General features: G+C 45.1%; 1 protein-coding gene and 2 long non-coding RNA genes across 3 annotated transcripts; 2 read left to right on the top strand and 1 right to left on the bottom strand.

Annotated features, from left to right (window-relative positions):
• Positions 1 to 4805: 4805 nt before the first annotated feature.
• LOC130191075 (zinc finger protein RFP-like) lies at positions 4806 to 19400 on the bottom strand (the record flags this gene model as incomplete). Its single annotated transcript, XM_056410746.1, has 2 exons — positions 4806 to 5714; positions 18738 to 19400. Coding segments are annotated over 2 exons (879 nt in total), but the record flags the coding sequence as incomplete, so codon positions are not given.
• LOC130191078 (uncharacterized) lies at positions 7220 to 10109 on the top strand. The gene is made up of 8 exons (XR_008831099.1): positions 7220 to 7490; positions 7870 to 7910; positions 8157 to 8314; positions 8473 to 8581; positions 8702 to 8919; positions 9151 to 9187; positions 9703 to 9862; positions 9983 to 10109. It is a non-coding gene; the product is annotated as an uncharacterized LOC130191078 (long non-coding RNA).
• On the top strand, positions 10142 to 10848 carry LOC130191087 (uncharacterized). Its single transcript, XR_008831109.1, has 2 exons — positions 10142 to 10313; positions 10637 to 10848. It is a non-coding gene; the product is annotated as an uncharacterized LOC130191087 (long non-coding RNA).
• Positions 19401 to 20317: the final 917 nt, after the last annotated feature.

Raw genomic sequence — 20317 nt, 5'->3', positions numbered from 1 at the left:
GCTCAACATTGAGCTTTATGGAGAGTGGCCGTATCAAGCCTGCAACCCCGTTTTAAAAAGAGGTGAAGTGGAAATCATTTTATCACACATAGAAAAAAACGTAATGACTCAGACATATCTGCACTTGTTTTGTTTTTCAAAGGTTGCACGTTATTGTTATTTTGAAAAGATATGCAGTGTCACTAACACTCAGGAAACTCTTTATGCCAAAATATTTGATCTTATTTTGTTTAATTTTTCACAGGTTGCACTTTATTGATATTATCTTTAAAAGGTATTCAGTGCAAAACAGGTTAATTGCAACGTTATGTAACTCATAGAAATGTAAGGTATTCTATATTCAGCTTTTTCATTGTTATCTGACTGAATGAAAGGCAGACTTGGTTATATTATATGTGGTTACATTGTCATTTAAAAAATAAAAGTAATTGTGACAGTAAAAATAAATTGTTTTATAACAGTGTATTTTCATGTAACTTTTGTGGTTTAAAAAATGTCTAAAGGAACGATTGGCCCCCGGGCATCTTTACTTTATCACAATTGGCCCTAGTTGCAAAAAGTTTGGACACCCCTGCTCTAAGGTATGTAGAGCTGGCACTGAGAGAAGCAGCAACTACAAGACAAAGACAATACATAATGTGGAGAGTGAAGTTGACTCCTTATACAAAGGCATGATTGGAAAATACAAAAAGAAAGCAGTTCACCGAGCTAAATGCACTGTGTGGCATGAAACAGCCACAGTCAGAGGCGGAGCGATTCATTTCAAGCTGGACACAATGTGCTTCCCATGCACATGTTCAGGAAGCTCCCAGGTCCCATTCAGCTCCGGCCCACAGAGACTGTCCTCATTGCATTTGGTGGAGCCCGCCTACCCACAGATGGTATTGCATCTCTAGAATGCAGGACTACTCAACATAAAGCTATGCTGGACTTTCATGTGTCAAGCCGGGCCGACAAGCCGATTCTGGGTGGAGATGCATGTGAGGAGCTGCAGCTGGTGAGAAGAGTTGAGGCCCTCGCAGCAAGATCCCCGCAACCAGGAGAAGCTCCAGCGACCAAAGAGGAGGTGCTACAAAGGTCTGCAGAGGGCTTCACAGGATGGGGCGAGTTCCCTGGTGTTCATCACATACACATCGACCCCAGCGTCACGCCTGTGATCCATGCATGCAGAAATGTGCCCCTCTCCATCATGGATTCACTGAGAGAGACGATCAAAGACTTACAGAACAGAAAAGTGATGACCCCTGTCAATGAACCGACAGGATGGGTGAACAGTCTTGTTGCTACAAAGAAAAAGAACGGTGCGCTGAGGGTGTGTTTGGATCCTTGCAACCTGAATGAGGCAGTGAAGCGTCAGCACGATTCCATTCCTACACCGGAAGACGTGCGCAGCAGATTAGCAGGAAAATCCATCTTCTCCATCCTAGATGAGAAGGACGGAGCCTGGCAGATCAAGCTAGATGAGCCATCGTCTAAGCTGTGCACCTTCAAGACGCCGTGGGGCCGGTTCCGCTTCCTCAGACTCCCATTCGGGATCAGGTCTGCCAGAGAAGTGTTCCAACAGAAGAACTGTGAGGCCTTCGGCGACATCCCAGGTGTGTATGTCATAGCAGACGACATCATCGCAGCGTCATCAGAGCAGGAGCATGATGACATCCTCCAGAAAGTGTTGGAGAGAGCAAAGACTGCACATGTGAAGTTGAACAAAGACAAGATCCAGTTCAAAATGGACACAGTAAAGTATATGGGACACATCATCACGGCAGCAGGACAGAGGGCCGACGACACAAAGATCAAAGCAATCGTGGAGATGCCAACCCCAGAAGACAAAGTCTCCAACGTCTGCTGGGAATGACAACATTCCTGGCCCAGTCCATCCCAAAGGAAGCCTCACTCACAGCAGCCCTCAGACAGCTGCTTCAGAAGGATGCAGCGTGGCAGTGGTGCCCACACCACAGCTCAGCACGACAGACACTGAAGTCCACCCTCACACAAGCCCCAGTGCTGAGGTACTATGATCACAAGCAGCCGCTGACTCTACAAGCCGATGCCTCAAAAGACGGACTGGGAGCCTGCCTGCTGCAGGAGGGCCGCCCACTATGCCTCACGAGCGCTCACCGACACAGAACAGAGGTACGCGCAGATAGAGAAATTCAATTCAATTCAATTCAGTTTATTTGTATAGCCCAATTTCACAAATTACAAATTTGTCTCGGAGTGCTTTACAATCTGTACACATAGACATCCCTGCCCCAAAACCTCACATCGGATCAGGAAAAACTCCCAAATAACCCTTCAGGGGGAAAAAAAGGGAAGAAACCTTCAGGAGAGCAACAGAGGAGGATCCCTCTCCAGGATGGACAGAACAATAGATGTAATGTGACCAGAAGGACAGATTTAGAGTTAAAATACATTCAATGAATATGACAGAGTGTATGAATAGTTCATAGTAGGCATATTCCACGATGGAGACCTCCACGATCCATCAGGCAGATGGCGGTGGGGATGAGGAGTGGGCGGAGTCTCAACAGGACAGTGGCGTAGTCAGGAGCAGGAATTCCACGACCCAGACCTCGATGATCCATCAGGCAGATAGGATCTATGCCGTCTCATAGGGTCCGATGACCCCATGAGACGTGAAGTCAAAAGGAGAAAGAGTTGCTGGCCATAGTGTTTGCTGCTAAAAGATTCCACCAGTATGTCTATGGGAGACCAGTAACTGTGCAGTCTGATCAGAAGCCTCTGGAGGTCATCGTGCGCAAACCGCTGAGCAAAGCACCCGCGCGGCTGCAAGGAATGCTTCTACAACTGCAGAGGATCTACACATAACACACACACCAGGCAAGCACATGTACATGGCCGAGCAGGCACGTGCACAGACATTTTGGGGGGCAGGTGCTCAAACCCAAAAAAAGGGCACCGAATGCCAAAAAAAAATTCTGCCAGAGTTGAAGCATGAGCAGCAATACACTGATGAAGCTATCCTTGACCTGCATCTCCTCTGGCAGCATCAGACTGCTAGCTTACATTTTCTTTATGAATAAAGATTAATTATTAGATAGCAACAACAGTACAAGCGTTCTGATTGACTAATGGGTCGTCATGCCAGCCACGTATTGCCCTCCTCGCTGGTCTGACACGGATCCGCATTGCCCTCTTTCCTCATTTTCAAAATGAGCGATATTGATAGACATCAACAGCCAAGAGCAGTGGTCCTCAAACTAAGGCCCGCGGCCGGATACGGCCCGCCTCCAGATTTGGTCCGGTCCTCTGAACAAGAGAGGCCTTATGATTTGTTTTCAGTCTGGCCACGCAAATCCTAGCCCCTGTTGAATAGAACAGAATAAGAATTCTCTCTCTCTCTCTTTTCTCTCTCTCTCTCTCTCTCTCTCCTCTCTCTCTCTCTCTTTTCTCTTGAATTCTCTCTCTCCCTCTCTCTCTCTCTCTTCTCTTCTCTCTCTCTCCCTCTCTCTATTCTCTAAACATAACTAACGTCAGTAAACAGCTGGACGAGGCTTTGAAATCACGGAGTATTTGTTTGTTTATTTTTTTAGGAACCGTCGGACCAGTTGTGACGTCATGTTGTCAGCAGCGCTAATGTCGTGGTTGATTTATCACAAAACAACATCAGGGGACAAACACCGTCAGGACCTGTTGGTCTGATGCTGCGCGTCAGAGGAAAGGAGGTGCACCCGTTTGGTGGCGGGAGGAGCACTGGGTGAGGAGGAAGTGGAGGAGGAGGAGGAGAGGCGCAGAGGGAGGAGAGAGGGCTCGTGGCGAAGCGGGCGATGATTCTCACAAGAACTCAAATAAATGCCCCGTCGGATATTAAAACACATTTGGGGGGACTTGACAGAAAGAGTAACGTTTATTCTTAAACACGGATGAATTTTAAAAAATGTGTCTCCAGCAAAAAGGGCACTTTTCTCATCCAGGGCAAAAGGGGGAGGAGCTTGAGCACCACTAGGGCTCTATCTGTGCACGTGCCTGTTGCCGACACACTCTCACGCGCCACTGCAAGCAGAGAAGGTGAAAACATTGAGGAGAACCCCTGTGAAGAGAGAGTTGTGTATGCTTTGGAGGCCACGGACTCCTTGAGCGAGGGAACGCTCAGCCAACTGGAAAAGGCTCCGGCAGCAGATAGCGTGTTACAAGCTGTGTGAGAAACACAAGAATGGCTGGCCCATTAAAAAGAAGAGTCTGGACAGGAAACGACACGGCTACTGGTCAGTCAGGGACAATATAAGCATGGAGAATGACATTGTCATGGTCGGAGACAAAGTCATCAGACCCCAGAGCTTCAGGAGCACGATTTTGGAGAAGCTGCATCTTGCTCACCGAGGAGTGCAGCGCACAAAAGCCAAAGCAAGGAAATCGCTCTACTGGCCGGGCACAAGACATGGAGGCGATGGTGGAGAAGTGCATGCAGTGCCAGCAGCTACAGCCCAAAGGCTGAGCCACTCACACCACATCAGATTCCAGAACTGCCATGGATGAAAGTCGGAGCCGACATCTTCGAGCTACATGGTCAATCATATCTGTTGTTAGTTGATTACCTGACCAAATATCCTGAAGTGCTTAACCTGTCTGATAAAACAGCCGACACAGTGATCCAGAAGATGAAGTCTGTTTTTGCCAGGCACGGGATTCCCAGGGAGATAGTGAGTGATCATGTCCCATTTGCCAGTTATGAGATGAAATCTTTCGCAGCTTCATGGGAATTCAAACTCACACCTGATAGGTATTTTCTATATCATTTTAAAATATCACGGTCAAGGAGGCGAGAATGAACCACAGACAAGCAGTATCTTTGATGGCTTTTGCCAAAGGGGGAGCTCAGTCACACCTGCTCAGAGCAGTGTCGACGTCCAAGACTTCCCACTGAGCACCCCTTTGCTTCAGCCTTTTATTGAAAGCTTAACACACACATACATATCATAAAAGGGAAGTGGAACTGCGGGCTCATCTCTTTCACTTCCATATCGTTTTCACAAGACACGTTTCCGAAGATATGTTCTTTAACCTTCGTGTGGGGTCACAGCAAAGGAGAAACCTCTCCTGGCTGTTTAGTATTAGCTAAGGTCAGCAAGAGCATAACAGACATTTATATCCCCATCATTTCCCTCCTATTTATGCTATTGATGATTATTAAACATTTTCAATAAAGGCAATCATTTTACTTGTATCTTTCTAATTCTATTTTGGTTAAGCAGTCTAAGCAGAATCATGATTATTTGTTTGTTAGTAACACCACAACAATCTCTTTGGGATTTAAACTTTTTAGTCAGCAGTTTCACATCAATAATTGTCCGTTCCTTGTGAGGAGTTTTACACAATTATATCATACAAGCTTAAACCAAAGGTTAGTTTACATTTTCTTCCACGGTTGGCGTTGACCTCTAGCTCCATCACCCGAGCTGACACCTAAGAGCAGGGATCGTTGGTTTCTTCACTGACGTTGAGACGGCTGTCTTTTAAGCGGACAGTCCCCTTTGAAGTCAGTCTTCCCCTCTGCTCGTGGTCGTCTCGGGATCAGGGCACTGGTCCGGGATTTCTGTGGGGAACAATTTGCAATGGGAAAGATGTATCCAGGTGGTCCTCTCGGCTATCTTCACAGCGGTTGCAGTCGTCAGAAGGACTTGGAATGGTCCCTCCCAGCGGGCGTCGCTCCACGTCCTTTTTTTGATGACGCGGATGAAGACCCAGTCGCCGACCTGTACAGACATAATGGGAGAGACAGGTGAATCTGGCAAAACATTTGCTTCCCTGACTCCTCTCCCCATCATGGTCTTTTTCATGTACTCCACTATTGTTTCTTCCTCACCCACTTGTTCTAAGTCTGGGTGAGTTAGTGGTAGGCGGTAGGGTCGTCCATGAACGAGTTCAAATGGTGTAAGGCCCGTTTGGGTCGGAACGATGTGCATGTATGTTTTCACAATGTCTATGCACTCCAGCCAAGTTTTTCCTGTTTCAGTCATGCATTTCTTCAGCCTGCTTTTTATGGTGCCGTTGGTTCGCTCTACCAATCCGGCACTCTGTGGGTGGTATGCACAATGATTTTTTAGTTCAATGTCCATAATGACGCTTAGTTTTGTTACTACCTCGTTTACAAAGTGTGAGCCATTGTCACTGTAAATGCGTCTTGGAATGCCATGAGTGGGCAGAATGTATTTGCATATGGCTTTCACCACTGCTTCAGCATCTGCTTTCATTGTTGGCGCAATTTCTACCCACTTGGAAAATGCATCCACCATCACCAAACAGTATTTGTAATGACCGCATGGATTGAGTTCGATGAAATCCATGTGCATTACCTGGAATGGGTACTCAGGGAGTGGGAACCTGCCTCGTTTCGGGCGAAGGTTTCCTTGAGGGTTGGGCTTGATGCATGTCACACATGTTCTACAAATTTTTTTTAAGTAGTTTTGTATATTTATTGTATAGAAGTACTGTTGTATCATAGATACCATCCCTCCTGTTGAGACATGGCATTGCCCATGACTCAAAATAGCAGCTGCCTTGAATAGGCTTTTTGGTAGGATTGGTTTTCCTTCTATACAAAGCATCTTGTTTTCCTCAATGGCCCCCCTTGTTTTCCATGTGGCTTTTTCTTGTGTCGTTGCATTCGCTTGTGCGTCGTGTAGGATCGCAGTGTCAATTGGGCTTGACGGTGTTGTTTGCACTGTGTGTACATGTGGTGTTTTAGCCGCTCGTTTTGCTTCTTCATCAGCTTTAGCATTGCCTTCTGTTATTTTATCTGTGCCTTTTTGGTGTGCTCGGCATTTTACTACAGCTAATTCTTTAGGTAAAGTTATAGCTGCTAGTAAATCTGTTAACAAAGGTGCATGAACTACTGGACGCCCAGTAGTTGTAACCATCCCCCTTTGTTCCCACATTTTAGCAAATATGAACAATGTTGAGTATGCATATTGGCTGTCGGTGTAAACAGTCAGTTTTAGGCCTGACCCCTCTTTGCATGCTTCAGTCAGTGCAACTAATTCAGCTGCTTGGGCGGAGTACGTGGAGGGAAGTGAGCCTGCGCTTATTACTTCCCCTTCTTGGTTCACTACCGCATAACCAACTTGGTTTTTTCCACATACATCCTTTTGGGCTGACCCGTCCACATACCACACTTCCCCTTCGGGTAGTGCAATGTCCTTCAGGTCAACTCTTGGCAAAGTGACAGTGTCTGCAATCTCTACACAGTCATGTGGAGTACCATCCCAGATAGCAGCTGATTCCGGGGCGGATCCGCCCTCAGGTCGCTAGATCCGCCCTCAGGTCGCCAGGTCGCTAGATCCGCCCGCAGGTCGCTAGATCCGCCCTACTGCCGCACTCGGTTTGGTCATGTGAACCGGATCCACCCGCATCTGCATCCGGTTCACACAGCGGCGGTTGTTCTAAATCGTTGCTCCTCTGACTTCTGCGCCTCGACTTTCCAAACTGGAATTTTCAAACCTGCAGCTCTTCGCGCCAGACATATTACTTAGGTAAGTGTTGAATTGTGTTGCTACTGTCGAATTATGGCTATTTTTCGAACTATCTCGGTTAGGGTTAGGGTGAGCTATCTTCTGCAGCTAGCGCTGAATTTTCAGTGGTTCTTGGGTTGGAGCTTAAGTATACTTAGTATACTTAAGCTCCAACAAAATCGTGATGAAGCTGGGCAAGGTAATAACGAGAGCGCTAGCTCACGAGCTAATAACCAGGAGGGCTAGCTCACGAGCTGATAACGAGCGCTAGCTCACGAGCTAATAACGAGGAGCGCTAGCTCACGAGCTAATAAAGATGGCCAGCACAAACCTGTTTTTATTTAATTCGTATGTATTGAGTTCTCAACACATAATTTACAATTTGAAATGTCATCCTCAGTTTTACAGAAGTGTTCATCAGGATCGATCTCTACAATTCAGGTAAGCATGTCTTTTTGGAGGGAAGTTTTCACAGCAACTTAAAGACACATTTGAGAGGGAATTGTATAACCTGTTTAACTTTAAAATGACCAGATTTGTTTTAATCCATTAAAATACTATCTTAATGTATAGCGTAGTGTTTTTATTAAAGTTGCTAAATTGTTTTCTAGTTGCTAAATTGTTTTCAGAAGTTCTTGGAACAGAGTTATATTTCTGTGACTGATGACTGATTGAATTCTTGGACAGCAAAACAGTAGCAGTCGTGCCACAAAGCTGGTACAGTGGTGGTGGCTGCGTTTGGCCAGATTACCCGAGGGATGAAAGGGTGGACAAGGCGGTCCGAAGTGCCGAAGAACCTGAACCTGACTGGCAGACACATTATGTCAGAATAATTAGATCATGCGGTATGCTAATTATATTAATATTCTAATAATTAGCAGTTTAAACAAATACATAAAAACATTTACCTTATGTTACATATGGGGTGGGGAAACAACATTTTAATCACATTGTTCTGGTCATAATTCTGTACTTTTTCATTGTGTTTTGACTTAATTTTTAGATGATTACTTGGTGGCAAGGCGATGGTTAACAAAATATATGTCCTGTGACACATCTGATCTCCATTCAGAAGAGGAGGCAATTCCTTAAAGGAGAAAGCCAATGCCTGTGTGAGTAAATGTGTATAAATTGTATTCTTTAGAACTCTTTTACCTTCATAAAATAAAGTGTCTGTCATTCAATGTTATAGTATGACAAATAATACAATTCTTTCCTAACTCCATTTCTAGCCATTTCTTTGGTGACTCGGATGCAGACAGCGAGACTGAAAATCGCCACCCCAAAAAAAAAAAGGGTCCAACCACTAGCAGGACAGTTGCCCCTCCTCCAACTATTGTCCCATCTCCTCCACAGACTTCATCACCAGCAGGACAGCGAACAAGCCATGCAGGGTACACACCAACCTGGCGAGCGGCGAGGTGTGGTTCGAACACCATTGCCTGCTGTGGTGAGCAACAACCCACACAGCTATGGGATTCAAATTGAATCTTTTTAATCATTTCACTTTTACAATGTTATGATGGTAAATTGGATACGAGACATGCAATACACACTGTCACATTGAATCAAGTGAATATGATCATTACGATTGGATTAATGGAGTTGTATAACACTTGATGTTTCCATATTTGATGTAAAATCTCTTAATCGTTACCTTTTCCCTTTTTACGAGCAACAGCTCAAAGATCCAGCCAACGCTATAATGAAGGAGAGTGGTGAGTTGTTGTTTTTTTAACCCTTGTGTTGCCTTAGGGTCATTTTGACCCGATTCAATGTTTCACCCTCCTGTTACCTTTATATTTACTAACATATTTTACCCTTAGGGTCATTTTGACCCGATTCAATGTTTCACCCTCCTGTTACCTTTATATTTACTAACATATTTTACCCTTTGGGTTAAATTTGACGCCAGCAATTAAAACCTCCAGAAAATTATTAGAATTAATATTGTTTTCCAAGTTTAAGTGTGAGGCACTTTATGTTTGTTTGTTGACTACCGAAAGAACACCGACATTAAACATTGAATGGGGTCAAATTAATCCTAAGGCGGGGGGAGGGTGTAATATTGATTCGGGTCAAAATGACCCTAAGGCAACACAAGGGTTAAGAATCTCACGCAAAGCTCATTAAAATCTATTGTATGTCATTAACACTAGATAATACCCTGTTTGATGGTAATGTTTTTTTAAACAATATCAAATATTAATAGTACTTTTTCTATCCATTTTAGATTTCCTCCCTGGGAACAATCGGAGGACATGATGTAAAACGTGCAACGTGGAACATCCTCGCACGCATGTTCACTGATGATGTTGGCAAGTCCATAAATTGGAAAGGGATTCATGGAAAAAAATCTTTCAATCTAATGACGTCCAAGACTTTGCTCCTGCGTAAGTAACTCATATATAATGAAAACAATTTGATTTCACCCGGAGGTCTTTGTGTTCAAACTAACGAATAACCATGTTTCTAAATAAAATGTTTGAATTGCAACTTTATTCTCTATTTAGGTGAATGTTACTCAACTATACCTTTACATAATAGTTATATGATATATTAGCTCTATGGAGTGGAGATGGTCAGCTGCTTCAGGTTCCTCGGGGTCAACATCAGCAATGACCTCACCTGGTCTGCTCACACAGACAAGGTGGTCAAAGCGGCCGAGCGCCTCTTCTTCCTGAGGAGACTGAAGAAGTTTGGCATGGATTCAGTCATCCTCACCAATTTCTACAGATGCACAATAGAAAGCATCCTGACTGGGTGCATCACAGTGTGGGAGCTGCACAGCCAAGGACCGCAAGGCCCTACGCAGTGTGGTCAGGACTGCGGAGTTCATCATCGGTAGGGAGCTCCCAGCCCTGCAGGACACATACCACACGATGCCTCAGGAAGACTGGCAGGATCCTAAAGGACTGCCATCATCCAGCCTTCAGCCTGTTCACCCCGCTGCCTTCTGGAAGGCGGTACCGTATCATCCGGTCTCGCACACAGAGACTGGAGAACAGTTTCTTCTGTGTATCTGACAATAAAAGACTTGACTTGACTTGACTATATTTAGCATAGCACACTTTAAGTGCCAGACAGCCACTAGATTTTAGACTGCATGTCTGATTTATGTTGCACTGAGTATTCATGTGATTTTGTATCTGCTTGTGTGATTACAGATGCTGTCAGAAAGAATCACTCAACACATCGTCCACTGGCGACCAGGTTCTTAAGCACGCCATTCGATGGTTCAACCTGGCAGCAGACCGGGGTAGCTCCAGGAGGCGTGCTACTGTAGACGTCCCCCACACTGAACAGACTTAAAATATATCTTTTTTAAATGTGTGTGTATATAAATTTGTCCTTTCAAATAAAAAACTGTTTGACATTATTTACGTTTTCATTTTGTTGTTGTTGCATTGATGCATATTTGTTAGCTTGATCTGGGCCAAATGAGCCGCTTTATGGAAGGGTCAATATTTTATGAATATCTGCGTAATATTGGCGGATACGGGGCGGATCCGCCCCGTATCCGCCCCGTATCCGCCAATATTACGCAGCGCGCATCTGTTCCGGATCCGGGCGCGGTGTGCATTTAGCCGCCGATCCGGACCCGTTTTGCGGAGCCTTCCCGGAGTCTATGGCGGATTTGGGGCGGATCTGGAACGGAGTCAGTTTGCTATGTGGGATCTGTCGATGTGGGGACAAACGTTGCTGGGTTAATGGTGATACATCTTTGGATGGTTATGTGAGCTTGGCCTAGTAACACAGCTGTGTAATGCAATTGTCTTGCTGGTGACAGGAATGTTAGTTTTGCTTGTAGCAATAAGGCACTCACTGCATGAGTGACCATCAGTGTGGTGGGATGAAACAAAATGATATCTGCCGTTTGTTCCACAGCCATTGCAGCTGCTGCAATGGATTGGACACATTCAGGCATGGCCTGAGCAACTGTGTCCAGGCGTTTCGAATGAAATGCTACAGGTCTCATTTTGTCTCCAGCTGGTTGCAGCAAAACTGATGTCATAAAACCTCTTTTGCAGTCCACTGCCAAAGTGAACTCTTTTTTATAGTTAGGGTGAGCTAGAACTGTGCTACCGCAAAGTAGTTGTTTTGTGCTTTCAAAAGCTTCATTAGCTTCCCAGGTCCATGTCAGTCTGTCGTTTAGAGCGAGTGGTTTGTCATACGCTAGTGCTAACAGGGGCGCAGTTTCTTTAGCATACTCTGGTATGAAAGCACGGCAATAATTACAAAGCCCCAGAAAAGACAACATCTGTTTCTTTGTTTCTGGTTTAGGGGCATTTGATACTGCCTTTTTTCTGTCGTTGGTCACGCGTTTTCCTTCCCCACTGATGGCATGGCCCAAATAAGTTACTTCTGCTTTTGCTGCCTGTAACTTTTCTTTATTTACCTTGCAACCATACTTCCCTAAATGGAGAAGTAGAGCTCTCGTGTCCTGTTCACATGCTTCTTGAGATGTAGAGGCCAACAGGATGTCGTCCACATATGTGATTATCTGACTGTCATTAGGCAGATTTGTTGCTGACACGATTTTTTGAATTTCGGCTGAGAATATGGCGGGACTTTCAACATATCCCTGAGATAGTCGTGTGTAGGTGTATCTCCTTCCTTCATATGTGAATGCAAACCAATATTGACTGTCTTCGTGTACAGGAATAGAAAAGAAAGCGTTGCTTAAATCTATTACTGAAAAACAAATTTTGTCTGCTTCTATCTGGTTCAGGATGGTATGTGGATCAGGGACCACTGGAGCTCTGACGATTACAGCTGCATTCACAGGTCTGAGATCCTGTATCATTCGCCAGTCTTTTCCATTCGCCTTTTTTACTGGGAATATGGCTGTATTACACGGAGAGCTTGGACATTCTTTTAAAACTCCTGCTTTTAGTAATTCCTGGATTACGGGAGCGATGCCCTGTTTTGCTTCGGGTTTTAGTTGATACTGTCTAACACATGGTCTGAAATCACTTTTTGGTGTCAACACAACTGGTTCTGCTGTTGTTATTAAACCCACATCGGCTGGTCCTTTAGTCCACAGATTGGATGGCATGTCCTGGAGAAATGTTGGCGTTGATTCCTCCAGTGTCATTACATTATATCATGTTTCGTCCATTTTTAGTTCTCTTATCTTTGGTTCAGCCAGTACAGTGAGTTTGAGGTGTACTCGCTGTAACCCAGTGGAACCGCTGGTTTCCCATTCTATGTCACCAAATGACGGGGTGGGATGCCAGTCGGTTACCATGGTTGCTCGTTTTGCTCGGGGCCTCATATCTTTCCATTCGGATTTTGTGGCTTTTTCAATGGAAACGTGAGGAACGCTGTTTGGAACCTGGAACAATGGCCTCTCTGTGTCTTCCAAATCACATTGTAGCCACATATTACCTGCCATGTCCTTTAGTAGATAGGAGGCCCTGAATTTTACACGGTCATGGGCCAAGAAAGCACGTACATACTGTAGATCATTTTCTCCCCCCACCCTCATAGTTAAATGCAATCTCTCGTTTTGATCTGTAGAAGGCCTGTTTGTTTTACTACCTTTGCTTTTTAACCATGTTTCTACGTCTGTGTCCACCTCGTAGGAGAAGTATATGGTCTCAGTCATCTGGGCATTATACACTCCCTCGGAGTCTTCGTCTGACAGTGCTTTTGCGACCATTCCTCCTCGCACCGGGGTCACGTACAATTTTAGGGCCAACATGGCGTCTCTTCCTAACAGTGGTACTGGACATTGAGGATCGATTATGACAGGAATTTTACAATTTCGCCCGGTCTCTGGGTCTGTCATATTTATGTTTTTCGTCACCCTGTGACGAGCTATTTTACCATTGGCACATTTTATCATAATGGTCTCTTCGGTAAAGTTAGTGTTCGGGGGAACTTGAGTGAGTACCGTTTTACATGCTCTTGTGTCACATAAAAACTCTACTGTTTTCCCGTTACACTCAATCTTTCTGTAAGGTTTTGTTGTTAATGCGTTTAACATTCCCCAAGCACCACAAATGTCTAACATTATTTCATCTTTCTGCTTGTTAGTCTCCTCGTAGTCAGTCGTGTTCTCTACGAGGGTGTTGGGGCTGCTCTGTGGCTGTCATTGGGGCCGTTTCTGCCCCCACTCTGGGTCGGGGCAGTCCCGTGACCAATGTCCAATTTTTCCGCAGCTCCAACATCCTTCCTCATTTCGTCCTCTCCTCCTCCCTCTAGTTTGTCCTCTTCCTCGGCTTCCTCGGTACCCTCCCCTCGCTGTTTCTCTCCCCTGGTACGCAGTCAGTCCAAAATCCCCCCCCTCTAGGACATAAACCTCTGGTCCTTTGTTTACCTTCTGTTTGATGAGGTTTTCTGCGTGTCGTGCGTTGGACATAATCGTGTCCATGTTTGCTATTTCCCAGGTGACGCAGTGTTTTTTAATCCAGTCCTCCATAGGTTTCTGGAGACCACGGAGGATGCCGTGTTTCAATGCTTGTTGATAGGGTGTTTCTCCCCCATCCTGGTAGGGAATGCCACTGCTTGTCCTGTGTTCTTCTTCGTACCGGAATTGAAACTCGGAGACTGATTCTCCGGTTCCTTGTTTACATGCAGCTAATCTGCTATGGGATGCTGCTTGGTGGAAAAGTGGTCGAGCTCTTGCCATAACGGCCTCTACCTGTGCTCTGTAGGGCCCAACCATTGGACCGTTTAATGGGTGAGCAAAGGGTGCTCCTGTTGGTGCTACCCCTGTGTAATCTCCCTTGCATTTCACCCATCTCAGCACGAACATTTTCTGCATCACTTTCTCCATCTCCCTGCCGTTCAGTTTGTAAGATTCGGCCAGCATGTACAACTCTAAGACAAACTGATCAAAGTTTTTTTTTTGTGGTGGAGTGACTCCTTCACATGCATTGGTGCATTCGGCCTCCATCCACGGACGGTATACGTACGCGTCTGTGTGCGCATCATGTGGATTAGAGACTTGTATCATTGGGAATGCGTGTGCTTTTTTCGATTTGTTGGTGGGACGTTCCGATCTTTTGGCGTGTAGACGTTTACGTAGGCGTGTGGCGATCGGTGAGGGCTTTTTATCCTGGTACTCTTTTACGTCTGGATATACAGGTGTGGTGACGCGGTTGTATGCTGGAGGTGGTCCGTCCTCCTCGTCATCCGACTCGCTCTGTGTCTCCTCTTCTGAGCTGGGCGCATTTGCTACGGGGCGCGGGTGAACTGCTCTTACGTTGGACTCGTCCAAATCGTTTTTTGTGTACAGGGCCTGTGGGACATTTTTTCGTCGCGGGATCTCTACGGCCCTCAGTTTTTCTATTACTTGGGCTTGTGCCCTTTGTTTCGCTGCTCGGAACCAATGTTCTGCTTGTTTTAGTTCGTGGTGTTTTGATTCGCTGAGTCTGGGTTTTTTGTTTTCTGTGGCGATGGTTTTTAGATCTTTACATATTGTTTCTATCTCAAAAACGTTTAGTTCGCCGGAAAAGCCGTATTTTGTTTTCCATTTTTTCAGATATTTCACACTATCTGAGTCCTGTTGGAACATAAACAATGTGTCGCCGGAAAATTCGCTTACAGGTTTTCCGTGAGAATTGCCCATTGTTTATGGTGTGATCGTATAGTATTAGTGCAATTCCTTGTTTCTTTACCCAAAACTGCCAATCTGTGGTTGTCTACTTGAACAGGCCGTCGGTTTATGTTGGCCTGGAAGGTTTCGGCCGACGCTGATTCAATAGAGCCACAGCATTCATCCACAAACAAATATAAACCCCCACAAATACGTATTAGTTTACAAGTGCACAACAATTGTTTTTACGACGCTTAATCAACCACTACTATCTCAATCTAGACAAAAAGGGATCCAATCGACCTTTACTATCTCAAATTAGACAAAGGGAACACAGATCTGGCATGCATATATTTTTACGACGCTTAATCAACCTTTCTTATCTCAAAAAAGGGTAAAACTATACATACTCTGTCTGGGTCCGTCTCCCTCGGTCTTCCGATCCGCCGGATCCCGTCAATCCACGACTGGACCTCCTCTCTGCAGAAATTTTTAATCCACTGGCCGGGCGGTCTTTCAAATCCGATGATCAGTCGGGCCTTGCACAGGCTTCAGTGGCTCCGCAGGAAAAAATCCAGACGACGGGTATGTTGGGATCCGGGTCACGGCACCAAGTTATGATAGGTATTTTCTATATCATGTAAAATATCACGGTCAAGGAGGCGAGAATGAACCACAGACAAGCAGTATCTTTGATGGCTTTTGCAAAAGGGGGAGCTCAGTCACACCTGCTCAGAGCAGTGTCGACGTCCAAGACTTCCCACTGAGCACCCCTTTGCTTCAGCCTTTTATTGAAAGCTTAACACACACATACATATCATAAAAGGGAAGTGGAACTGCGGGCTCATCTCTTTCACTTCCATATCGTTTTCACAAGACACGTTTCCGAAGATATGTTCTTTAACCTTCGTGTGGGGTCACAGCAAAGGAGAAACCTCTCCTGGCTGTTTAGTATTAGCTAAGGTCAGCAAGAGCATAACAGACATTTATATCCCCATCAACACCCTCCAGCCCAGGTTTTCCCTCTTCGAATGGAATGGCAGAGAGAGCCATAAAGACTGTAAAACATGCGCTGAAGAAGGCAACGCAGAGCGGCACCGACCCACATCTAGTGTTGCTGTCTCTGAGGAACACACCGGTGACGGGACTGAATGAGTCGCCTGCACAGATGTTGATGGGAAGAGTTCTACGGAGCACACTCCCGTGTTCCAGTGCCGTGCGGACACAGTCAACCCCACAGCATCTTCACAGCAAAATACAGAACCTACAGTTCCGCCAAAAGCAACACGATGATCAACGTGCAAAGCCCCTCCCAGTGTTGACCTCAGGAGACACCGTACACATGGGAGCTGCTGTTGTCACCCGACAGCGAGATGAACCACGCTCCGACACTGTGCAGACGCCGGCAGGTCGGACGCAAAGGAGGAACCGGCGACATCTGAGGAAGATACACCCGAGTCTGTTCATAGACACGGACCGTGACGAACAGATGGACTCAGAGATGCAACCCTCTCAAGCACCTGTGTCAGTGGCCTCACCACCACACAACCCTCCTCCTGTGACTACAGGCAGGACACCCACATGCTACACGAGGGGCGGCAGAGCGGTTAGACGCCCTGCCAGATTCAATGACTGATTTCAGGAATGTTTTATTTGCTCATTCAAATGTGTTTTTCTTGTAAAAATAAAAACGAAAATGAGAAAAAGAATGAGGAGTGTTTAATCTGAAATGTTTCAAGAGTGTCGAATGTTCTAAATGCTTAAATGTTTCTACAGAATGCTTAGCAGGAAAGTGGTTTGGAAATGTTTATTGAAAACATGCTTTATCAACCATTGAAGTATGCAAGTAGAAAAGACAAGTTTAATGTTGATGCCATAGCGTTAATGGTAAGCAAAGAGTTAACTGTTGAGGTAACTGATATGTTTGGTATATTGGATCGAGCACTCGGTGCTCGATTGTATTTGACTGTCACCACTACAGAGTTCGGTGATAGTTTGTTCATGCCTGGCAGTTGTGTGTGATTAACCGGCGAGTAAAAGATCTAACTTGTGCTGCATCCTCGTCTCCGTGCATTTGTATCGAACAGTGATTTAGATAACCCACGAATAGTATACAACTATAACAGTGACTTTATACATAGAGCATAAAGACACAACACCTGTGACCAATCATGCTTTAGACAGAGGTTCGGACCGACCAGCTCATTTGAATATACGGACACGTAAATGTCACATAAATAAATGAAGAAATACAGAAATGTAGAAATATATTTATTTAATGATGTCCTGTTGATTTATAACTTATATTTATTCATTCCTGTATATATTTATTTATACATTTATTTAAGCATTTATTTATATATTTATTAAAGCATTTATTTATTTATTCCTATATTTATTCATGCATTTATTTATTTATTTATTTATACTTAAGTCATTTTGAGTCCTCCATAATATTTGTGCCACTTTCAACCCTCAAGTTGTTGCGTTGCCGGTCTGGAATCCCACAATGCATTGCGGTCCCCTGGTGTCCAATGAAAACACTCCGTCAAACGTTGCGCTGCATTCTTTGGGTCTGTGTTTCTGTCTTATGGACTTTGTGGAAATGAAGAGAAAATAGTCAATTGTTTACATTTTTGCAGCGGCTCGTGCTGGTTGTTAATTATTCATTCATTCACACACCCTCACATACACACACACGAGTTCATTCACACACACACACTCACTTCCACCCTCACACATACACACACACTCACACATTCACACAATATCCTATCCAGTATTTAAAGAATGGTCAAGGATTCCTGTGCTTTTATTGTGAAAGACGTGACCTGGTGCTTGTACCACATCCTTGTTCTTGTCTCCTCCATGTTGCAGACGTGTAAATAGTTCTGTGATCTCTTCTTCTTCTCTTTCAAAGTGGAGGGGAAGAATTAAATAAACAGTTTTTATATGATTCTATATTGAAGAAGCATATTTTTGGATGTCTCTGTTTCCTGATCCAGGATTGAGTCGGTGATTATTGAGGATGACGTTTGGAAATTAGAGGTTGAGTTTTATACAGTATTTAAAATACTATTTAATAATAATTGTTTGATATTCATATTAATCAGTAAATTAAATGTACCTATTAAAAAGGATACATTATTTACATTTTATTAATAAGCACGATGTATTCATCCAGATTAAAAATTCCATTAAACCACACAGGGTTGAGTCTAAATAGTTTCCCTTGAAGGACGTGAGAGAAGTGATTAGTTTACTCCAACAGGAGAGATGATCAGAGGAGCAGAGTTTATACCATCAAGATAACGACCAGGACAGAAGTATGTGAGGAGTTTCTCCTTGAAGGAGCAGCCAGTAAAGGAGTAGATGAGAGCTGCAGCTTCTACGTCATAGAAGGAGACCAGACCCTCCTCATAGTCCACAAACACCCCCACCTTCTGAGGCCCAGGCTTCAGGGAGAGAAAAACTGAAGGATCATCAGCAGCTCTGTACTCGTTTCCATTTCTCAACCGTATAGCCCAGTAACCGTTCTGAGGACTCGCTGTGATGGGTCCCTTCCTGTTGACCGACTCTCTGACCACTCCTAAAAACCAGTCAGTCTTTTGTTTAACTTGAACCTCATAATAAAGTTTTTCTGAAGAGAACTTCTGTGTTCCTAAAACACAGGGACAAGAAGAGAACCTCTGTGGATTGTCGGGGAGACGTGGCTGCTGTACCTGAGCAGGTTTCACTTGTTTCCCGTCATCAGACAGGATGAGTTGATGATGAGCTGTTTCAGGATCAAGAGTCACGTCCACTGCAAACTTCTGGACCCTCTTCATCTCAACTTCAACCAGCGTCTTCATCTTGTTCCTGAGCGTCTCCTCCAGCTGAGACACAGCTCTCCTCACAGTCCCCTCATGTGATGCTGGAGGAACACTGACCTGAGACCAGTCCTTGGTGGGTGGTGGATGGTGGATGTTGAGGGACTGGACACTCTGGAGGAGGTGGAGGTGGTCTTCAGAGAGGGAGAGCTTCTCCACCTCAGTGCTCCTCTTCATCAGATCAGAGATCTCCTGTTCCATCTCTCTGATGGCGTCTTCAGCCTGTTTCTTGGTGCTTCTCTGCTTCTCTTCTATCGTAGTGATGAGCTCGTTCAGTTTTCTCTCCACAGACTCCTTCAGACCAGTGAAGACCTGAACACCTTCTGCTTTCTCTCGGTCTGCATCTTCCTCACTGAGCTTCACGTTGTGTTGGACCTCCTGAATCTTCAGTCGTCTCTTCTGGATCATCTCCTGAGTTTCAGCCTCTGTCTTCTGCAGCTCCACCTTCTTTCCTTCACATTCTTGTTTCAGAGGAACAACATTGTGCATCTTGTGGTCCAACACAGTGCAGAGCATGCACACACGTCTGGTCGGTCCTACAGAACAGCTCCAGAGGTTTATTGTGCTTCAGACACATCCTGTCTTCCAGGTTCTCCACAGGGTCCATCAGCTGATGTCTCTTCAGGCCTGACATTGTCAGGTGAGGGCTCAGGTGAGTCTCACAGTAGGAGGCCAGACACCCAGGCAGGACTTCAGGGCCTTCAGTTTGGTTCCAGTGCAGGCGTCACAGGGAACTTCTCCTGGTCTGGACTCTTGTTGCTCTGAGCTGCTGCTGCTGGCTTTCTGCTGAGTCGACTGTCTGAACTGAGAAACCATCCCAGAGAACAAAGTGTTGACGAGCAGCTCAGGTCTTGAGAAGAAAACCTTTTTACACAGTGGACACATGTTCTGGTTGTTGGTATTCCAGTAATCATTGATGCAGGTTTTGCAGAAGTTGTGTCCACATGGTGTTGTGACTGGATCAGTGAACACATCCAGACAGGCCAGACACAGGAACTGATCTTCAGACAGCAGAAGGTTTGCAGAAGCCATGTCTACACACATTGAGGAAGAAAAGAAGAACATTTGATTAAAAATAGAATTCAATCATTTGTAGAAAAGGAAAAATAATCTCTGGTTTCAAGGCCGGCCTCTCAACAGAGACTGCCCTCCTTGTTGTCTCTGAGCACCTTCACACTGCTAGAGCAGCCTCTCTCCTCTGTCCTTATCCTTCTAGACCTTTCTGCTGCATTTGACACAGTGGACCACCAGATCCTCATGTCCTCCCTTGGGACCTGGTATCTCAGGTTCTGCTCTCCTCTTCTCATCCTACCTCAACGACCGCACTCACCAGGTAACCTGGAGAGGAGTTGTGTCTGAACCTTGTCCTCTCACTAGTGGGGTACCTCAGGGCTCCGTCCTGGATCCCCTCCTCTTCTCTTTTTACACCAAAT

This window comes from Pseudoliparis swirei, unplaced genomic scaffold (assembly GCF_029220125.1).
Source record: "Pseudoliparis swirei isolate HS2019 ecotype Mariana Trench unplaced genomic scaffold, NWPU_hadal_v1 hadal_26, whole genome shotgun sequence".
NCBI lineage: Eukaryota > Metazoa > Chordata > Actinopteri > Perciformes > Liparidae > Pseudoliparis > Pseudoliparis swirei.
Note: the sequence above shows the minus strand (reverse complement) of the source record. Positions and strands in the feature narration are given on the sequence as shown.